Here is a 23,023-nt window from a genome sequence, read left to right on the forward strand (position 1 = left end):
TCCCCCTCTGCTTGTGATCTCTCTCTCTCCCATTTGAATAAATAAAATCTTAAAAAAAAAAAGACAACCAACATATATGGATGATCAATGAACTTAGTAGTTAACTAAATAATCTATATGTTTCTAATAATACTGATGAATCACACAAATATTTATATATTGACAGTTGTATTGTTTATATTAGTAATTCTAACTTTTAAGCCAGAAACCCAAAATGTTAATAAAATATACTTAATTAAAATAAACAAAACCTAGCCCTTAACAGTATCATCTGATTTAAACAACATAATTTTAATAGTATTATTTCAGATGAATAAACCAGAATTAAAGCCTATTTGGAATATATCCCAAATTTAAACATTTAAATATAATTTCAGCAATTCATTCCTATAAAACAAAATGTACCATAAATGAACTAAGACATAAAAAAGAAGACTTTGCATCACAACACAAAGCAATAAAACAACAATGCATACTACATAAAAAATTAGGTTTGTATGTTCCTTGCAACTCATTTTAATTGAAAATCAAAAATTACCTTTAGCTTCAAATTGCTATAAAATGTTCCTTTAATGACAGACTAAATCACCACCATAGTTAAGAAAGCTTTGTAGCAACATGGACAGGACTGGAAGAGATTATGCTGAGTGAAATAAGTCAAACAGAGAAAGTCAAGTATCATATGGTTTCACTTATTGGTGGAGCATAACAAATAATATAGAGGACAAGGGTAGATGGAGAGGAGAAGGGAGTTGAGGGAAATTGGAAGGGGAGGTGAACCATGAGAGACTATGGACTCTGAAAAACAACCTGAGGGTTTTGAAGGGGCGGGGGTGGGAGGGTGGGGGAACCAGGTGGTGGGTATTGGGGAGGGCACAGAGTGCATGGAGCACTGGGTGTGGTGAAAAAACAATGAATACTGTTACACTGAAAATAAATAAAAAATTTAATTAAAAAAAAAAGCATAAATTCTGAGAACAGACTCTCTGGGTTTGAATTCTAATTCTACCATTTATTGGTCATATGACCATGAGCAAGCTCTTTCACCTCTCTGTACTTCAGTTTCCTCATACTCAACATAGAGATAATAATACATCTTCTCCAAGGGCAGTTATAAAGATTAGATGAGATAATCCATGAAATACATTTAGCCCAATGTAAGCAGGATAAATTTTTGCTATCAGAAACATATACGTGACAAACTATTAATACTAATAAAAATAAAGTTTGAAGTTTGTGCTCTAAAATTTTACTTTATTGTACTAAAATATACTCACCAGAATATGGGACTTTCACCAGGTTCTTTCACTTTGTAGTATTCTTTGTCTTGTGGCAAGACTTTTGTTAACCCAAAATCTCCAATTTTTACCCTGTTTTCGTTTTCCACCAATATATTCCTTGTTGCCAGATCCCTGTGGATATATCTTTTTGTACCAAGATACTCCATGCCCTATGGATAAAATAACATTCTTATTTCAGCTAAGTTTTAAAAATGTAAACAATTTAAATGGGTCTTTCCTCTATATACTTCCTTAATTATTTAAGAAAAACTCTAGAGGACTTTGTAACAAATACTTCAGCATGTTCTTTTTTTTTTTTTTTTTTTTTTTTTTTAAAGATTTTTTTTTATTTACTTATTTGACAGACAGATCACAAGTAGGCAGAGAGGCAGGCAGAGAGAGAGGAGGAAGCAGGCTCCCTGCTGAGCAGAGAGCCCGATGTGGGGCTCGATCCCAGGACGCTGGGATCATGACCCGAGCCGAAGGCAGAGGCTTAAACCACTGAGCCACCCAGGCGCCCCTTCAGCATGTTCTTTTTATTTACAACAAGTAGGCAGGATATTGTATACCTTGCATATCTGAGATGTATACTGCAGAAGTTTTTTATGATCTATCCGTTCTTTATGTTTTTGGAGATAGTCTCGTAAACTTCCATATGGTAAATATTCCATAATTAATCTTAAATTACGCCGACCTTTTAACACACAAATGGGAACACAATGTTTTACTCTGTCATATTTCACTGATAAAATATTAGAAAACAAACATAGATAAATGACCTAAAGATATATATAAACTCTAAGATGACAAAACTTGATCATAAATTAAGTGACGTAGTAGTTAAGAACACAGGCTTTTACAATCAAAATGTTTTGAAAAGAAGCTTAAAAAATAGTTATGGTTTAATCTTGTGTGTGACCCTTTATGCAAACCCAGGTAAGCTGATGAGAAAATTTCCTTTCTCCTTATCTGTATTGAACAAAAAGTATCTAATTTTAAAAAAATTTTCAAAGAAAATGTGAGCAAAGACAATTGATTTAAAAATGATAGTCTCTCAGTAAGCTTAAGCAAGCATGGTAACCACCATCCTCAGTGATAAGAAGGATTAACCAAGAAGTCAAAGACTTCCTGTAGTTCTAGCTCAGCATGTCCAGGCACAATCTAGAGTCACATGAACGCTTCTCTCCTTGGGCACTGGCAGAGGAGAAGTCCAGATCTTGAGACATTTTATGTTTCCATTATCCAGGATGCCAAGGACATACCTTGAGTTCAAACTAGGTTTCAATGGGCAACATACCAGCACTGTAGCACACTCCTTTGTATTTCACAATGTTGTCATGCTGCAGGGACTTCAGGATTTCAATCTCCCTCTCAAAGTCTCTCAGGTGCTCCTCAGTACTGTGCTGGAGCTTCTTCACAGCCACCACCTCCCCAGTGTTGTCCTGCAGGGGGTCATATCGGCACATCTCCACGCTGCCAAAATTACCCTAAACAACACATCACAGTAGGATAGAGACCTCAAGTCTTCTAGAAAAATTACTAATAAATTCAAATAATACAGACAATTCAGTATACAGTAGCTAGAATTAGCAGATGTATTTCTAAGCTTATATTAGGCAACCTTTAGGATAAGAAAGGGAAATAATATTTCAACAGGTAGGCAGTAAATCTATAAATTTAATTTCTTCCAAAGAAATTACAGGCTGAGATATAAACAACTTCAAAGAGGCATTTAAACAAATCATGAACATGAATTATTAAGATAAGCCAAGAGACATGTCAGGGAATTCCTAAATCTCTATCACTAACTCCCATGAAAATCTTTGCTGCTTCATAATATACCCTTTGATATCACTGACAATGAGCTGGATGGAACGAGGAAGGGTCTATTAAGGACTGAATGTCTATGTTCCCCCCCAAATTCCTGTGAGAAAACCTTAACCCCCAAAGTGAGTGTATTTGAAGAGAGGGTCAGTGAAGACGTGATAATGGTTAAATGAGATCATAAAGGTGAGGCTGGTGCCTTTATAAAAAGAGGAAAAGACACCAGTTCTGCCATGTGAAGACACAGCCAAGAAGGTAGTCATATGGAAGCCAAGAAGAGAATCCTCACTAGAAACTAAACCCTGCCAGCACCTTAATCTTAGCTTTCAGCCTCCAGAACTACAAGAAATTGTTGTTCAAGCCCCCAGCGATGGTATTTTGTTATGGCAACCTGAGCAGTCTGATACAAGGTTGATTTATTTGCTCAAGGAAAGAAGAAATTTTAGGGCGCCAAGGCAGCTCAGTGAGTTAAGCGTCTGCCTTCGGCTCAGGTCACAATCTCAGGGTCCTATGATGGATCCACTTCTCCCTTTCACTCTCCCTCTGGGCTCTCCCCACTCCTTCTCTCAATAAATAAATAAAATCTTAAAAAAAAAAAAAAGAAGAAGATATTTTTAGTCTATCAGGATGTTTCCAAAAATTTTTAAAGGTCAATCCTTAACAAAATCAACTCTCTTTTTATTTAAGACTTACTGTCTATATAGAATTGTTAAGTTGATACATAACATTTAAAATTAAGTATTAGTTTTTTGCATTAATCCAATTAGTATATTATGGCATTACTGCATTTCTACAATAAAACAATGTAGTCCTTGAGCTACAAGATGCTAAGTGACTGTATTTCCAGTTATATACGTAAAAGTCATAAACAAAAACTAGGGGCGCCTGGGTGGCTCAGCCAGTTAAGCATCTGCCTCTGGCTCAGGTCATGATCCTGGGGTCTTGGGGTCAAGCCCCGCATCGGGTTCCCTGCTCAGCAGGGAGCCTGCTTTCCCCTCTCCCTCTGCTTGCAGCTCCCCTTGCTTGTGTGCTTTCTCTGTCAAATAAATAAATAAAAATCTTTAAAAACAACAACAACAAAAAAAAAACTAGACCATATATTAGTCTCAAAGTTAAGTCTCTTATTACAAAGACCACACAGTAAAGTGGATAAGACCTGGGACTCTGGAGTCTGATGACTGGGGCTAGAATCTTGTCCACCACTTATTCTCTTTGGGACCTCGGGCAAGTCACTTCTCTCTGTAATACCAGCTACTCCCACCTTAAAATGGAGGATAATAAATACCTATTTCATATTGCCTTACTAAGAAATTATTCTAAAATACCTTTTTAAAAACACAGGCAGGAAATAACAGAGTTTTATATTCTTTCCCCCTACTTAACAACATGCTCATAAAATTAATTTTCCAATGCCACTGTATATTTCTTGAAAATGTGATTTTTAATTACTGTATATTATGAATGTATTGATTTTTTAAATTGAAAAAAGAAATATATATAGTTAAGAGAAGTTTTAAAAATGGATTCATATCATCTCAATGATATTCATAAATACCTGTGTACATCTCTAATAAGGATACACTTCTTATAAGCAGAATTAGCAGTTCAAAGGATATGGACATTTCAAAGGCCCCTGACACCTGCTGCAGCAGAATTTCTCTTAAAAGGGACACTGATTTAAGTTCTAATAGCAGTGGAAAAAATGTCAATTTTATCATATTCCTGACAACACTAAACACTGTAATTTTTCTAAATCTTTGTCCCATTGATAGAAATCAATCTCACCGTTTTAATTTGGAATGCCTCTATTTTCTTTCGGAAGAAGATAAAAGCAAACATTGAGAGTGAAGAAATAGATTCAGGACAGGAAACCAGAAGGGAATGAAAATGTTTGGAATGGGCACCACAGGAGAAATCAAATCAGGGTGAATAAAAGAACTACCAACAAAAGAGTCCTAAGTACCAGCCAATGTTGGAAATCAATTTGTGACGGAGACAAAAAACATTTATCTGACTTGTTCTCACAGTGTTTGAGAGATGAACACTGGAATGGAAAAAAGTAATTGAGAATTTTATTGTTCTTATACAAGGAAACAACAGGAAAAGTAAAACAGATCATCAAGGGAGGGAAGGTGACAGAACTATGAATACTAGTAGAAGCAGAGTTTAAATGGTCTACCAGGAGGTTTACCTAGTGTAGAAAAGGAGAGCTGAATCTAGATGGTAGCTAACAGGCTTCAGGAAGAAGAAAGGGTCAAAGACACTGGCAATAACAGAGATATCAAAGAAGGATTTATGTGTTGGGAAGAAACTAAAGATACAAAGTTATACTCAGAAAGGGAGATTTCAGGGTCTAATATTTCATAAGAAAATTACTATAAGGGATTACAGAATTCAAAGTGCACTCATTCAGCAGAGACACAGATCTGAGGTAGAGAGGTTGAGGAATTTAAAAAGGGTATTGAATCGGTGCCCAAAATAATGGCAGAGGCAAGGTGAAGATGAAAACAGTGTGTACCAAAAGTACTCAAGGAATGTGGAGCACCAACCAAGATGCTGGCCAATGATGAGGAGGGAATAATAACCATATTCACATGGGACTAAAAATGATGCCTGATAGTCTGATGTTTGAAAAGTAGTAGCAGCAAGGTCCAGATCTGTGTGTCCCAGATCTGGACCATGGAGGAATAGAGAATAAAGAGGATTTTTAAAAAATCTACGTTTTAGTTGAGGTGAAGAGTAAAGAATATAAGGATATGAGGGCACAAGTATAAAGTAAGATCACAAAATTACTCATTTTAGAATTCAAGTAGCAGAAGAAAGGTTTTGCAATATTTTCTTAGCTCCCTTTGTGAGTATTAAATTAAAATAAATCATTATTTCTGCTGTCTTTTAAAAAAAAAGGAATAATTTTAAGTACAAATCCCTCCTTTGAATATTTTTACCATGCTGCTAATTGAAAAGAATAAAGAGACACAGTATACCAAGAGCTGTGTTTTTATAAAATGAAAAGGTGACACACAAGCACTTTTGTAGGGATGGCATTTTGGATTTAGATTCAATAAGGCAATACAGATAGCTGGACAGTCCACTGAACATATCAATTCCTTCAAATAAGTGAAGATGAAATTTATATTACAGTAGTAAATGCAGCTAGGAAAGAGCCATATTAAAATAGCTACCACTAACTAAAGACCATACCATTTTCCTTTCATTTCCTACCAACTAAACTAGTGAGAAATACATTTTGAAAATGCCATCCTTCGGGGGCGCCTGCGTGGCTTAGCTGGTTAAGGGACTGTCTTCAGCTCAGGTCATGATCCCAGGCTCCTGGGATGGAGGCCCGTACTGGGCTCCTTGCTCAGTGGGGAGCCTGCTTCTCCCTTTCCCTCTGCTGCTCTGCTTGTGCTCTCACTCTGTCCAATAAATAAACAAAATCTTTAAAAAAAAATGCCATCCTTAAAGTCTCCTTGATTTACATTATTTTTAAAATAATGTTAAATCCAAAGAACTATGTAAAAAACTAAAAATGTTGAAAAGCAAAAGGAAATAACTCAAAGCTGCAATAATGCAGAATGTTATAAATATAGTATATTCACTTTAAGAATTACGTTTCAAAGAATGCTCAACATCACTAGGCATCAGGGAAATACAACTCAAAACCACAATGAGATACCACCCCAGTCTATGAGAAAGCACATTAACGCTTAATAAAGAATAAATAAGGGGCGCCTGGGTGGCTCAGTGGGTTAAAAAAGCATCTGCCTTCGGCTCAGGTCATGATCCCAGGATCCTGGGATCGAGCCCCACATCAGGCTCTCTGCTCCGTGGAGAGCCTGCTTCCTCCTCTCTCTCCCTGCCTGCCTCTCTTGCCTACTTGTAATCTGTCTGTCAAATAAATAAATAAAATCTTTAAAAAAATAAAAAGAATAAAGGGGTAATTATGAAGAATAAGGAATTCTCTAAAAAAAGAAGCATACCCTGATAATGCCACTGATACTCCTGAAAATAATTTAATAATATTCTTGTATAAATAAGTAGACTACAATTTATTGTGTAACTGTTTAACTTAGGAATACTTTCTGGATAATTTTAAACAAATTCCAATCAATTACTGAATAACACCACAGTGTTGCACCCTCTTTTAAAAAAATTCTTAAAATAGGGGCGCCTGGGTGGCTCAGTGGGTTAAGCTGCTGCCTTGGGCCCAGGTCATGATCTCAGGGTCCTGGGATCGAGCCCCGCATCGGGCTCTCTGCTCCGGGGGGAGCCTGCTTTCCTCTCTCTCTCTCTCTCTCTCTCTCTGCTTGCCTCTCTGCCTACTTGTGATCTCTGTCAAATAAATAAAATCTTTAAAAAAAAATTAAAAAAAAATTCTTAAAATAACCAAAATAAGTCCTATGTTAGTAGAATTTTATATGAAAAAGCAACCTGTAATTAGAAAATTATGTGATATCTCAATATTTGAATAGTTCATAAATATACATGAAATTACAGTATTGACATTTCTACCAATTCACATATTATGAAAATTTTAGAAATTGTGATCAGTATGAAATTTAAATGCAGTATGTACTTATCACACTGTTCTCTAATTGTTAGTTGCAATCCACCTCCTCTGTAAACTCTATGAAGGCAATGACTATATCCCATATCCACAATGACCAGCAGAGCACCTCACATTTTATAAGAACTCATTATTTGTATATAAATGCCACATCATTTCAGGGGAAAAACCCAAAAATCTAGAAGTAATTCAGATCCTCCCAAAGATGTCCTATTTCTAGACTGCCCTTTAAATCTTCATCCACTGGTTTAAAAAGTCTGACTCCTGAAGTGAAGGAATCCACTTTGGATCTTGGAATTTAAATTTTGTCCTTTTTTTTGTTTCCCTAGAAAATGGTCTTAATCAAACAAATGTTCATATATTCATGTTCATATTAATAGCTGGGAAAATATAAAAGTATAAGAATTAAGATGTTTATTAAAAAATCAACTGAAGTGGGAACCTGGGTGGCTCAGTGGGTTAAAGCCTCTGCTTTCGGCTCAGGTCATGATCCCAGGGTCCTAGGATCGAGTCCTGTATCGGGCTCTCTGCTCAACAGGGAGCCTCCTTCCTCCTCTCTCTCTGCCTGCCTCTCTGCCTACTTGTGATCTCTGTCTGTCAAATAAATAAATAAAATCTTTAAAAAAAAATCAACTGAAGATAATGAAATTTCACTATAGATTGTTCCCTTTACTTCAGGTAAGTTGAATTTTATTTTCTAGAACTTTCTGTATAGTCTATCAAAAAAGATCTCTAGGATATATAATAATATACAGTAAGGCTGGATCTAAGGATGACAGAAATTAAATGGCCTGTTCAGAATAACAGAAAATAATTTTTAAGGTTTTCATGATTTTGTGATGACTAGTGACTATGGTTACTAGTCTAATGACTAGTGTTTCTGGTCATGAAAATATCTGCATATAATTAACAATAAATCAACATTTAATCCACAATAAACCCACGAATAAGTCATGTTACACTAATTTCTGCCTTTTCCATAAACAATTTTGCAATGTAGTCCCTGATGGAAATAAAATAATTATTTTCTTTATCTCTTCATATACTATGACTTGCACCAAAAGGTAACAGAAGATAATGCAACTAATTTACCTGCACAAACAAAAAAAAATACATACGTGAGATAGCAGAGATAGCACAGGAGTAGGAACAGAGGAAGGATATGATCTCACATCTGCTACTATCTAGCTATTTGATCACAGACAAGTTACTTAACCTCTTTTGACCTTAATTTTTCTCATTGTGAAATGAAGATACTATTCTTAAGTTGAAAGGATCACTTCCCAAACTGTTCTAAAGATCACTTTCTAAGATGTCAATAGATAAATTTTGGGGTTCGAAGGTCAGGGAGCAAAAGACAAAAAGGTTTAATAAGTTTTGGACACACTATATACTAATAAGAAATGATGCTCTCAACATAGACTTATGGCCAAGATGCACAGTGTGGTCGGCAGCCTCTAAGATACCTTCCAATGTTCTCTAACTTTGACACTCGTGCTCCTTTATAATCCCTTCCACTTAACTGTGGGCTGAATTTATCACCTCATTTATAATGAACAGAATATGGCAAAAGTGGTGAGATACCATTCCTGAGATTAGATTATAAAAAGACCATGGCTCCCACCTGAGGTGTGGGCTCTTAGCTGCCATGCTGTGAGGCAGCCCTGCAGAAAGGCCCCCATAAGTAAGATGGGAAGCAGATATTTGGAGGCCTGTCAATAGCCATGTGTGAAAGTAAACTTCCCCAAGTCAAGTCTTCAGATGAGACGGCAAAGCCTGGAAGACAACTTGACTGCAGTCTGGCAAGAGACCCTGAGCCAAAACCACCCAGCTAAGTTGCTCCCAAATTTCTAATTCCTAAACTAGGTGACAATAAATGTTTGGTTTTGGCTGTTAAGTTTTAGGGTAATTTGTTACATAGAAATAGATAACTAATAGACCCAAAATGCCTGGATTTTCTCTTTCCAGTTTGTAAGCCACAACAAGATACAGAAGTCCACACTAACAAGCTTAGGAGAAGAAAGAAAGCTTACCACTTTAACTGGACTTGCTAAGAACTAAGCTTTTCCTGGTCTTACTTAAAATACATAGGCCAGGCATGACTGTGTGAATTTTAGCAGACAGAGACTCTGTCTTGTTAACAAACACAGCCCAGTCAACATCTAGACTCTGGACAATGAGAGTAATTATTTCACCCTGAGATGACTAAAAAAGGAGACTGGTAGAAAAGTTTAATTGTCCTTTTCTTTATTGTGTAACTAAAGCACCTCTACCATGAAAGAGTCCCATAATCAAATCAATAGGAGAAATACTGCCTAATTATCATCCATTTACAGATGTTCAATGCACATTACACGTTAAAGATTCCAAAAGGTTCATCAGTAAAAAGAGCTATTTATTTAACATGGCATTTCTCCAACAACTGATGACCAAACCTTTTTTTCTTATAAACACTCCCTAAATTTTGTGTAAAGTGAATCTTAGAGAATCTCTAAAGATTTTTTCTTTCCTTTCCTTTTTCCTTTCTTTTTTTTAAGTAGGCTCCATGCTGGGCCCCAGTGCAGGGCTTGAACTACTGACTCTGAGATCAAGATCTGAGCTGAAATCAAGAGTTGGATACTTAACCAACTGAGCCACCCAGGTGTCCCTAAAGCCTTTATTTTCTAAATAAAATGTTCTAGGATTATATGCTATTTAAAAAGCTTCTGACATCTTACCTTGCCAAGTTGCTGTAGAAATTTCAAGTGTCTCTCTTCAAATTGTGTAGGGTCTCGATCTTCAAAAGCACCAGAAAATCCTAGGGCACCTATTCTCATATTTGGTAACATGTCATTTTCTGTTAGTAGTTCATAATCTGGAGAAATAAAGTATATTGCTACCATAAGCTGGCAAATTACATTTTTTGAGTTAAAATGATATATATTCAAGCTAACCAAAATAATCAGAATGAGTCAGAAATACTACATACAAATTGACAGAGAACAACTCTAACAGTTTAAGCTATATTAATGAGAGTCTTTTTTTATTACCCATAACCTAACAGGCTTTTTAAAAGGACTTTTGCAAAGGATAAATAATTTCCAACGTAGGCAGTTTTAGTATTTATAATACTATTTTGACTTTTTTGATGAAAATGGCAAGTAGTATTGGAATAGGAAATACCTATGGGTCAGACATATAAATTTATATTTTATAATGTATAATATTTATAATGTACATTCAGCTATGTATTTTACTGGACTGGATAAACAAAAACAAACCTACTTCATGTTTAGAAAACCATTCAATTATAAAATATATGAGCAGTTTAAAAAATTGCTTTTAAAAAGTCAAATAAGCCAAACAGACTTCTGGAGTACAGTATTCATTAATTGGTAAACTAAAACGGGGTTATTGAAGAAGAACTCTCTGTTAAAAATGGAGAGACTATTTAACCAAGAAGAGTAGAATATGTATAAAGTAGGAAAAGTCATATGAACATAAGAAACTAAGAAGATCTAAAAGACACTATACTGTACACCTGAAACTAATAGAACACTGTATGTTAACTAACTAGAATTAAAATAAAAACTTAAAGAAAAAAGACATCAAGGAACTTCCTGCAAGAGATTACAAAACTAGTAAAGATTTGTTAAATACAATAAAGATAGAAAGATAGCTGGAATTTCAGTAACACTATTTCATCAATACGTACCTGGAGTAAACAAACTATTAAGATCTCGTATGATGGCTCTGAAAGAAGGTCTGAAATCTGGTTCATAATCCATACAATTATTAATAAGATTTGCTAATTCTGTCCACTTTGGTGCAGGAAGCTGGTGCCTATCTTCGTAAAACTGTAGCTTCTATAATTAAAGAACCAGATAAGAATAAATTGTAGAATGTGATACCAAGCTTCTTTTTTAATGACAGGCTAGAAAGATACCAAGTCATGTGAATGAAAATCAAGGATCACAGAGTAATTCCAACGTCACAGTCAAAAAAAACTTACTCTTTGAGAATCCAAAGCACTCAGAGGTTTATCTCCTCCACTGCAGATTTCCCACAAAGTGGTACCAAAACTCCATTTGTCTGTTGCCAAATTTAGATTTTTAGGATTTTCAATGCATTCAGGTGGTACCCATGGTATTCTCTCCTGAAGAACTTTTAAATGATAGGAACAAAGTATGGTAAAATAGTTCCCACAAGTAAACAATTCTTTTATATGCAGATAATTTTCAAACTCATTTGAATAATTAGGTCTTTTTTATTTGTTTAGGATTGTGTGTTGTGTGCCTCATACAAGCAGGTGTATACACTTAGGAGCTGGAAGGGACCTTGGGGAGCGTCGAATTTAATATCTCAGCTTTAACAGTGATAAAACTGAGACCCATAAAGACTGAATAATTTGCCCAAAGTCACAAAATTTGTTACTAGCATGGAGAGAATTAGAATCTTACACAACAAATCCTGGATCAACTAAACTTCCTTCCATTAAGCCACCATGTCTCAACTCGTGTCTATGTCTCAACTCGTGTCCTACTCTCTCTACCTCAAATTTTTTCCATAAAATTTGTCCTAAACTGCCTTTGGATTTTTTAAAAAATTTCTTTACAGTGCATAAGTAATAAAGGTAATGTTAACATTCTGAGCTGCTCTAATGACTAAACAGCAGTGGCAATTCTAACTTGTACATGAGAAAGGAAGGACCAACAGACAGATGAATGACTGAATTATACCAAGATACTATGAATACAGAATTGATATAGGTAGTTTCTACTATGATCAGGGAATTCCCCATAAAGTTGCTATGGTCTTTGACCCCATCAGAAAAGTGCTATTCAAGGAAGGAGGGAGCAATTTTAAATCCACCTTCTGGTAGTCTGGCATGGATGCACAGATAAAGTAAATAAAATAATATACAAGAATGAAGGATAATCTGTTGTATCTTTTCATATATTTTGCCAAAGCAATATGAATATTTTTGCTGTATAATTAAGAGATTAAAGAGTATAGGTTCCTTTCTCTTTAACCACATGAATAAATTTTCTCTTTCATTTCCACTCCAAAGAGTAAAATTTTCCTGAATATAGGTTTTAAGATCCTATAATACTTTCTGCTGTATTATCTGTCTTCACTGTCAGATAAGCTGTCAAGTTTCAGTACTGCTGGTTCAGTAGGGTACATCAATGCACAGAAGTTGATCAATTTAGAGTCTATGTTTAGAACATGCAATTAGAGAAATTAGCTAAGATAATGAGAGATATAATTATACCATTATTAGTACCAAAAAAACTTTCAACTACGTGACTGAAATTTTTACTTTAATAGTGTTAAACAGAAGGTTAACAAACACAAAAGAAAGATGTTTTCTAAGTTTTTAGAAGTCAGAATTAGCTGGATAATTAAATAAGATCTCAAAGTAGATAATATATCTTCTCAAATTTTTACTTAGTGACTGAAGAAAGAAAAATTTACATAATTTACTTGTGGCTCAAAGAATGTATTAGAAAACTTCACATTAAAAACAGATAAAGGGGCACCTGGGTGGCTCAGTGGGTTAAAGCCTCTGCCTTCGGCTTGGGTCATGATCCCAGGGTCCTGGGATCAAGCCCCACATCGGTCTCTCTGCTCAGCGGGGAGCCTGCTTCCCCCTCTCTCTGTCTCTGCCTGCCTCTCTGCCTGCTTGTGATCTCTGTCTGTCAAATAAATAAATAAAATCTTAAAAAAAAAAACAGATAAAATATGAACTTCCAGTCAAGTAGGGATTAAAACTGTTTTAAAAAATCATCTTGTAGTCCATAATAACATGCTTATAAGAAAGAAGAAATGGAGAGAGACTAGGATGTAACTATAACTTAATCTGGATTGCTAAAAATGGTAGTTAAGTTTTCTGATTAATCAAGAACATGTCAATAACAGAGGTTGAGAAAAAAATTAACAACATGCTTTTTATACTACTCTCCAAGTAAAGATGTGGGATCACTAGTGTTGTACACCTGAAACTAATGTGACGTTGTGGGTCAACCACATTCAAACTAAAAAAAATTAAAAAATAAAAAGTTAAATGCGTTTCCTGTAGAACTTACTGTCCTTTGGCAAAACTGTAATACTAATGCCAGGATCACTAAGTTTGATGAAAGGAGGATTTCCTGTCTTCCTGTCTTCTTCTCTGATAAGCAGAATATTTTTGGCACACACATTCCCATGAACAAGTGCTTTTTCTTCCTATTAAAGTTAAATGCACAGACATTCAAATATCAATCTACATATATTTGAAAACTTGTCCCAACATGGATTCAAAGAAAAAAATAGGACAGTATTAACTAGTAAACATTTCTTTGGAAGCACGCTTTGAAATAGAGGTTTACGGCAGCGCTGCGCTTTCTGTTTTACTTTTTAAATGACAGAACAATCTACGCTCATAATGAAAAGAACATATTAAAACTACTCAGTGCCACTTCACTTTCTAAACCTCAGATTTTAAACAGTATGCCTTTCTAAAAAGTAAGTAAATATTGTTTCTGGTCAGCGGCCAGACACAGGTCCACTCTGAGAAGTCTGACCACCACTCTGCTTCTGTGGCAACACCGCTTTCTCACCAGATATAATGTCCAGTTGCCCACAAATACCCTAACAAGGCCTTTTCTGCAGGGATTTTCTGCTATCCATAACTAACACAACAAGTTTCTGCACATTTTTGATTAAATTCTCTAAACCCAGTGACACAAATTGTTCATCAGCAATGTTAAGAGATTGATAAAATGATAAAACTCTTTCAAAAACATGATTTTACATAAATAAATATATGCTTAAAATAATCTCTTTTATCTATGTTAAATGACTCAGCATTTATTTAATATATTTCTTGGTCCCGAGTCAAGAACCTTTGTACATTGCTTCATAAGACAGAACAGTAAGTTTTTGATAGACTATTATATTTATTACTTACTAGAAAATGCATGGCCCATGCCAACTGTTTAGCCACTTCAAGTTTCCATAATATATTTATAGAATTTTTATTCTTTTTCAGATATGTATCTAAAGATCCAAATTTTACAAACTCTTGTACCAGAATATCTGCATTAAAATATAAAAATAAAAGGCTCAAGTACACTTACAATAAAAATATATATAATTTTAAAATTTATAAATACAATTATATGTGGGTATTATAGGTAAAGAGATTAAATTATGCACAATTCATTAAAGTAAAGAAAGCTTAACAACTACATACCATTGTATTTTGAGGTTTAGTTTATTCACAACAGCAAGATGGTAAAATCTAAACAATTATATATATACAATATTATATGTAATTACATATATTATATAATTATCTATAACACATAATATATATTATGCTATATACTGTCATTATTATGTTACTATATATTTTTATATTTACATATATATATATTACTCCAGCATACCTCTATGTAGTAGTACTGAGTTACAGCTGCTTTTTTTTAAACAAATGAAAATTTCTCACCAAGGTAACTTCTCTTCCATGAAACTACAGTAGTGTCCCCTGCTTATCCGTGGTTTTGCTCGCCACGGTTTCAGCTACTCACAGTCAGCAGGTTCAGAAGTAGATGATCCTCTTTCCAACTTACTGTCAGAAGGTAATAACCTAATCCTGTGTCATATTGCCCACCTAGGTCATTCACCTCACTTCATCTCAGCACACAAGCATTTTACCATCTCACATCATTGCAAGACCAAAAAGTGTTAGTACAGTACAAATACGATATTTTGAGAGAGAGAAACCACATAAACTTTTATTACAGTAAATTGCTATAACTGTTCTATTTTATTATTATTTATTGTTGTCATCTCTTAATTGTGCCTAATATATAAACTAAGCTTTATTACAGGTACATATGTATAGGAAAAAACTTAGTGTATATAAGGTTGGGTACTATCCTCGGTTTCGGGCATCCACTGGGGGTCTTAGAACAATATGCTGCAGACAAAGAGGACTACTGTACTTAGATATCAAAACTTCCTGAAATTCTTCTTCTACACATAAAAATTTACAACAGTGTCTATTTTTGCAGGCATTAAGGAGAATCTGAGTTTGAACTCCATTCATCCTTTTAATTTATGCTGCAAAAAAGCAAAAATCAGCTTTGCACTGCTTTATCTTAGAAGTGTATTTTAAATACACTATTAAGATATGTTTTGCTTCTAAAAAGTCCTCACTGCCTTTAAACCAGATAAAAATCCCCACCCCTGTTAGTACTGACCAAGTTTCCAAAAGCCAAGACTGTTTCTACACTGACATGTTGTTTAATAATTAAACTGGGTGTAGGGTTTATTTATAGTCATCTAGTACTAATCTGTAATGCAATAAGCTCAGGTTCTCAATTTCAAACCTAAATTTATTGAGTTTATTTTATTGTTTCTAATGCTTAATAAACAGTAAGTTATATAAATGAGAAAAAAAGATTTGGGTTTTTTAATTATAAAAATGGAAATTAAGAGAAAATTAAAAAAAAATTCAAGCAAAAGTTTAACCACGGCATCACAATACATATATCTTTAAAGAAATTCTAACAGACTTTCACATTGTAATCCATGTTAATTCCTGGCCTAGTAAGTTAAGTGCCTATACTTCACACATGCCTATGTTTCACATTTGTTTTTTTTGTTGTTGTTTGTTTGTTTGATTAATTTATTTATTTTCTTTCCAGTGTTCTAGAATTCATTGTTTATGCATCACACCCAGTGCTCCATGCAATATGTGCCCACCACAAGGCTCACATTTGTTTTAAAATGAGTGATCCTGGGGCACCTGGATGGCTCAGTCAGTTAAGCATCTGCCTTCGGCTCAGGTCATGACCCCGGAATAAAGGGATCAAGTCCGGCACCAGGCCCCCTGCCGCGGGGAGTCTTCTTCTCCTTCTCCCTTTGCCCCTCACCCTGCTTATGTGCTCTCTCTCTCTCTGTATCATATAAATAGAAAAAATCTTTTAAAAAAATGAAATAAAGTGCATGATCTTGGGACACCTGGGTGGCTCAGTTGGTTAAGCCTCTGACTCAATTTTAGCTCAGGTCATGATCTCAGGGTTGTATGATCGAGCCCTGTGTTGAGCCCAGAGGTGGGTTCTGTGCTAGGTGTGGAGGCTGTTTGGGATTGTCTCTCCCCATCTCCCTTTGCGCCTCCCATTCCCAGATAAAGTTAAAAATAAAAATAGGGGCGCCTGGGTGGCTCAGTGGGTTAAAAGCCTCTGCCTTCGGCTCAGGTCATGATCTCAGGGTCCTGGGATTGAGCCCCGCATCTGGCTCTCTGCTCAGCAGGGAGCCTGCTTCCCCCTCTCTCTCTGCCTGCCTCTCTGCCTACTTGTGATCTCTCTCTCTCTGTCAAATAAATAAATAAAATGTTTAAAAAAAAATAAAAATAAAAATAGGGGCGCCTGGGTGGCTCAGTGGGTTAAAGCCTCTGCCTTCGGCTCAGGTCATGATCCCAGGGTCCTGGGATCGAGCCCCGCATTGGGCTCTCTGCTCAGCAGGGAGCCTGCTTCCCTTCCTCTCTCTCTGCCTGCCTCTCTGCCTACTTGTGATCTCTGTCTGTCAAGTAAATAAATAAAATCTAAAATAAATAAATAAATAAATAAATAAAAGTAAAATGCATGATCTTACCTCAAATTTTGATTTTCCTTGGCCTAATATTAAAATTACTTAGTTCTCACTTGGTATGTAACAACTTTGTTGTTAGTAACAAAAATAAGTAACTTTGGACCTTGCTGGGTAACTAAAACAAATTTAATGAATGCTTTGCTGCCCACAGTTAGTTTAGAGAACAATCCATATACCAATAATTAAGAACTGACCACAAGTAAATTTATGGCAAGTGTCAAAAAAAGAAAGAAAAGAAAAAAAAAAACAATAAGTATCTAAGAATTACAATGAACAAAAGCTTAATAAAACTTCTTTATGTGGCATTTAAGATTATGTGGCATTTAAGATCTATTTTACAGATACAGCTGATTATTTTAAGTCTCATTATTTTATGTATCATAAAAGAAAAACAGAATTAAATTATGACATGTCATCGATTATATCACACTTTCCAATTTCAGGTATTTTTAAATGTGAAAAAAGTACATCACAGAATCAATGAAATAAACCTAAAAGCAAGCATAAGAACTGGAATTACATGCTCTGAAACACTGTTTTCAAACTTTTTAAAAAAAAATGTGTTTTTTTCTTCCCCTAAATGGAAAATTATGAGAAATATCAATCAATAAAAAAAATAAATACATAACTACTCAAGCTGGGAATAAGTGAGAAGTCTCCATTACTGTAGTTAGATTTACTTTCACTTCATCAACCCTGAGATATCTGAAATATCTCCACAGAACAGATTTGAAAATCCCTGCCTTTGAAATGATTATCAGTTTTCAAAGATATGAAGAAGTATTGCATAAATGTGGATGCATATTTAATCTACACTATGAAGGAAAATGGAGAATTATACATAAGTAATTTTCTGAATGTAAAGTTCATGAGTTTTTATGGTCTAAATTTAGACACAGACTATATTGAATATCTAATCATTTTAGTCAGTTCCATTAAAAATTCAGTCTATCATTTATATTTATGTTTTTTTCAATAATTCCAAAGAAACTTGTACTGAAATAGCCAGTCATTCCAATGATACTGAACCAGCCATAATTTGTATTGCTATGGTTACCAGGAAAGGTTGTAAGACATTTGTTTACTCTAATACTCTACTACTCAGGGCATTTTAACATAAGTTATGTTAACTATCTTCTGCATTTTAATTTTACTAAATAGTTTCCTTTTTTAGAAGACATCACTGAACAGTTTTTAATTTCAACAATATTTAACTCTTCTTAAATTATGGTTTATAGTGATATTTAGTTATGATCCTGAAATTGAATTTTCTCTATAAACAAAAATAGATGCTCTGAGAAGGCATAACATTACCATAAGTCTGTAGTTTTACTTACTCTCCTCCCCACAGACACACACTCCATAATTTAAAACTAGATGCTTGTGAGAAAGCTGGCTCATCATGCTTGCTGCTTCAAAGAAAGACTAAGGAAAAGAAAAACATAAAAATGCAAAAGAATTATTGTGTCTATAAATGTTCAAAGGTCAGAAAGATACTGTCTGCTATATGAGAAATGCGCTTTCTCCTATTCCCAGCAGGACTACAGATAAGGCTGCTTTGGTTCCCTTATATGGACCTGTGACTGCTATCAACCTCGATGCTAGAGTTCATTCTGAGGAAACCCCTGAGTAAGCCTGCTGTAAGAAATAGCAAAGAGAGAGCGTGCAATAGTGGCACAGAGCCACATAAATGCTGTGAGATCAACAGCCTTGGACCCCCAGCACCTGGGGGAGAGCACAGAGGCAGACACCAGAGACAGTGATAAGGGACTCAAGTAAATGGATGCGAGCTTCAAACAACTTCCCAAGGGATTAAGAATGTTCTCTGTGTGGGGGAACCTGGGCGGTTCAGTGGGTTAAGCCTCTGTCTTCAGCTCAGGTCATGATCCCAGGGTCCTGGGATCGAGCCCCACAACAGGCTCTCTGCTCAGTGGGGAGCCTACTTCCCCCTCTCTCTCTGCCTGCCTCTCTGCCTATTTGTGATTTATCTCTGTCAAGTAAATAAATAAAATCTTAAAAAAAAAAAAAGAATGTTCTCTGTGCAAATAAAATATGACAATTATGTCAAGAAGACCAGCATGGTATTTCTGTCACTCTAACTCAACCAACCTTTCACTAGAACTTCTGGGGACAGCTGAAGAAGATCAAAATCACCAACACTGTGGTATTCTGGATTAGAAAAACACTCACTCAGATGTTTCACGTCTCCTTCCACTAATACCATTTAATACCTTTTAAGTGTCATAAGTGTTTGTTTGTTATGTCATGTTGGTGATGTCTTGCTATGTTAAGGATCCTGGCAACTAACAACTGGCTTTCTGCTGGCTAGCATCTCTGGATGGTGTCCAGAGGCATCAATATTTCACCTAGAGTGTCCCTTAGTACAGTGCCTGTCAAAAATTTTAAAAAATAAGCTGTGAAGGAAATCTGTGGAACCCATAAAACATTGGAGAGCCAAGTTTGAAAGCTCCTGCCTTAACATATGCAGAGATGTACTAATACCCATAATACAATGTTAAGAGTAATTAATGTGGAAGTAAGTTATTATCAAAAAAATTCTAGGGAAGCCTTGGTGGCTCAGTCAGTTAAGCTTCTGCCTTCGGCTCAGGTCATGATCCCAGGGTCTTGGGATTGAGCCTCACATTGCATGGGACTCCCTGCTCAGCGGGGAGCCTGCTTCTCCCTCTGCCTCCTGCTCCCCCGCTTGTGCTCACTCTCTCTCTGACAAATAAATAAAATCTTTAAAAAAAATTCTATAATTTTCTGTAGCCTCCCCCAGAAAGCATCATCAGAAAGGTCCTTGAAATAATATATTTTCAAAAATTACAGTTTTGAAAAACTCCAAGCATGAATGTGTTCTGTCAACATGAGAGCATATATTTAAATATCAGAAACTACATAAGCTACACAAAGAATATACATACCTCAGAATAGTTCCTGTGAGCTTTATCCAGAACTTTTAAAAGAACTTCTGTTTCATGTAGTTGACCATAATCTCCTACTTCTCTCCTTATACCTTTAAAAATTTTTGTAAAAGTGCCTTGGCCAAGGCTTTCATTCTTCAAAAGAAAAAAGGGGGAAAAAAGAATGAAGAAAGATGAAGAAAGATGTAGGAATTAGGAAACATGTTTAATGCCAGAGTTTTTAAAAATCCATGAGCAAATACTAATTGTATTCTGTAATAAAAGACAGAACAGGATTAATGAATAAAGTGCATTTTGGATCCATCATGTTCTTAAACCCCCTGAAATTAGCTATAAGTATCACTTTATTTTCACAATGTCAGTGTTTACCTACACTTACTTACATACGAATACTTTTGTATGCCTCTCGTAACAGAGAAGGCACTACAGTATGGTCTATGGAGGCAGAAGGTGGATTGTTCCTCATCACCACTTCCTAGCTGTGTGACCTTGGACACGCTACTGTACCTCTCTGGGATGCAGCTATCCTGGTCTTCTCCTCTGAGGAATGGGAAGAATTGTTTTTCCATAGTATTGTTATGAACAATAAATGAATGAACACATGAAAGCACTGAGTACAGTACACGACACATAGTAAATGCTCGATAAAGTGTTGGTCATTACTACTATTACTAGAACTTCTTGCATGTCCTTACAAAACAACTGTTGAAAGCCTGAGTGCTAAAGTAGGGCCGCCTGTGTTCAAACTGAAGCTCTACTGTTACTAGTCTTGTGACATTAAGTCATGTAGCAGCTCTTTGTTCGCTGTTACACACATGGGGATCCCTATCTTTATATTTCTGTATAATTCTATCTACTGTTTCTTTATAGGACTCAGACATCAGTTGGTCTTTCTCATTTTCCCTCTCCTTGTCCCTGAAGCTCTCTTTCATAATTTCCATTTCTTCCTCCTTATCTGCTGTTAACTGAATAATTTTCAGGTCTATTTTGTAATTCACTAATTCTCCCTTCACTCATGAGTAACCTGCTTTCTAACTTGTCTATTTTGTTTTAATGTCAATGAGCATATTTTTTCATTTCTATATTTTCCTTCCTCCAAATCATTCTGGTCTTTTTGATAATGTCTTGATTCTTTTCCATGTTTTTAACTCCATTTGTTTCTTTAAACATGTACATGTATTTTATCATGTCAATCTGAAAAGTCTGTTATATGAAGTTCTTGGAGGTCTAATTTTGATGTTTTTTGGTCTGCTGACTCTTGCTTAATCCTGAGTTATTTCCCTGTATGTTTTAAAATTTTTGACTAAACACTCATGTTTAGAGTAGTTTATTTGAGGAGATCCTGGATGGCAAAGGTCAAGAGTAATTTCTTTCAAAAAGATTTTGTATTTGCGGGACGCCTGGGTGGCTCAGTTGGTTGGGTGGCTGCCTTCGGCTCAGGTCATGATCCCAGCATCCTGGGATCGAGTCCCACATCGGGCTCCTTGCTCCGCGGGGAGCCTGCTTCTCCCTCTGCCTCTGCCTGCCTGTGCTCGCTCGCTCTCTCTCTCTCTCTGACAAATAAATAAATAAAATCTTAAAAAAAAAAAAAGATTTTGTATTTGCTTCTTTTATTTTAATTTTTTGGCTGAGGATGTCTCAGATTATGCAGATGGTATAAAGAAATCTAAACTGAAAAGTTTATGGTTACAACTTCTCAGAAGACACTTCTTTCCCAAGAGCCCAACTAAAACAGACAACACTCCTTTTTTTCTTTTTCCAGTGGGTGAATTTTTCATAATCCATGTTGTTTCACTGAGGATGTATTTACTTGAGGGTGTTGGCTTTATTCAGAGATGGTCTCACTTTTAACTCCTGGTCTTATGTAGGTCTTAAGGCTTGGCCCTTCTTAATGTTGCTTTTAGATCTTAATTCGCCTGATTAGTCAAACTAATCCCGACCCCCTAACATGTTCTGCAGCCCAAACATCAGTAAGTACACTCTGTCTTCAGTTCCTTCTTTATTTTTAATCCCTTGCATTTCCCTTACTTCTTGAGAACTTGAGAATTAAGATACAGGTCTTTTGTAGACGAAGATTTTTAATTTTTAAATTAAGATTCACAAAGAAATATTTTTAAATTCTTAAAAAGAGAATAAAATTCCTTTATTAAAATAATTAGTTTTGCTAATTTCTAACTCAAGTTTGGTATCACATTTGCACAAGAAATAAAAATATTTAAACTGAAATAAATTTCTGAATTTATAGGTTATAACGGAATAATTCCAAATGTCCCATGAATGAATAACGTGGGATAGGAAGTTAAGAAAACAGTTGTTTTAAAAGGACAAAAAAGATAATAATTAGCACCTAATGACTTACAAAAATCAAATCTTCATTTCTGATTTTGTGAAACACCATTTGGTTCACATTATTATGCCTCTGTAATGTTGGTGATGTGGGAACATCAGAAACGCCACTGGTTCTGAAGACTAGAAGGTTTGATTTATCTGTTACCAAAAAAAAAAAAGAAGAAGAAAAGAAGCAATGAAAAAAATGTATATAACCAAAATACATTGAGGATATAAACTGCTCCAAAGGAGTAAAATAAAATGTGTTCTATATATAAAAAACACTTAACAACTTGTTAATTTTTTTAATGAACAGAAATTTATTTTAGGAATTTACTCACTGAACTTTGATATATTTTAACGAGTTATGTCACACTTTCAAAATTGTAATGATTCCCTTAACTGATATACTTTTTCATAAATAATTTAATAATTTTTAATAAATCTGTTACTTCAAGGATTCCCAATCTTACTTTCTT

General features: G+C 35.2%; 1 protein-coding gene across 2 annotated transcripts in view; it reads right to left on the bottom strand.

Annotated features, from left to right (window-relative positions):
• Positions 1-23,023, bottom strand: part of JAK2 (Janus kinase 2) — a 133,108-nt gene that overhangs the window by 11,883 nt on the left and 98,202 nt on the right. For both annotated transcript variants that reach the window (XM_080819571.1, XM_080819572.1), the window contains exons 12-22: positions 22,576-22,703; positions 20,217-20,351; positions 18,630-18,717; positions 14,603-14,730; positions 13,740-13,878; positions 11,663-11,814; positions 11,366-11,516; positions 10,389-10,525; positions 2,578-2,767; positions 1,850-1,974; positions 1,278-1,450 (exon numbers count right to left, since the gene is read on the bottom strand). In XM_080819571.1, coding sequence (XP_080675697.1) covers positions 1,278-1,450; positions 1,850-1,974; positions 2,578-2,767; positions 10,389-10,525; positions 11,366-11,516; positions 11,663-11,814; positions 13,740-13,878; positions 14,603-14,730; positions 18,630-18,717; positions 20,217-20,351; positions 22,576-22,703 — 1,546 coding nt within the window. The remainder of the gene's footprint in view (positions 1-1,277; positions 1,451-1,849; positions 1,975-2,577; positions 2,768-10,388; positions 10,526-11,365; positions 11,517-11,662; positions 11,815-13,739; positions 13,879-14,602; positions 14,731-18,629; positions 18,718-20,216; positions 20,352-22,575; positions 22,704-23,023) is intronic.

The sequence above is a fragment of the Martes martes genome (genome assembly GCF_963455335.1).
Source record: "Martes martes genome assembly, chromosome: 12".
NCBI lineage: Eukaryota > Metazoa > Chordata > Mammalia > Carnivora > Mustelidae > Martes > Martes martes.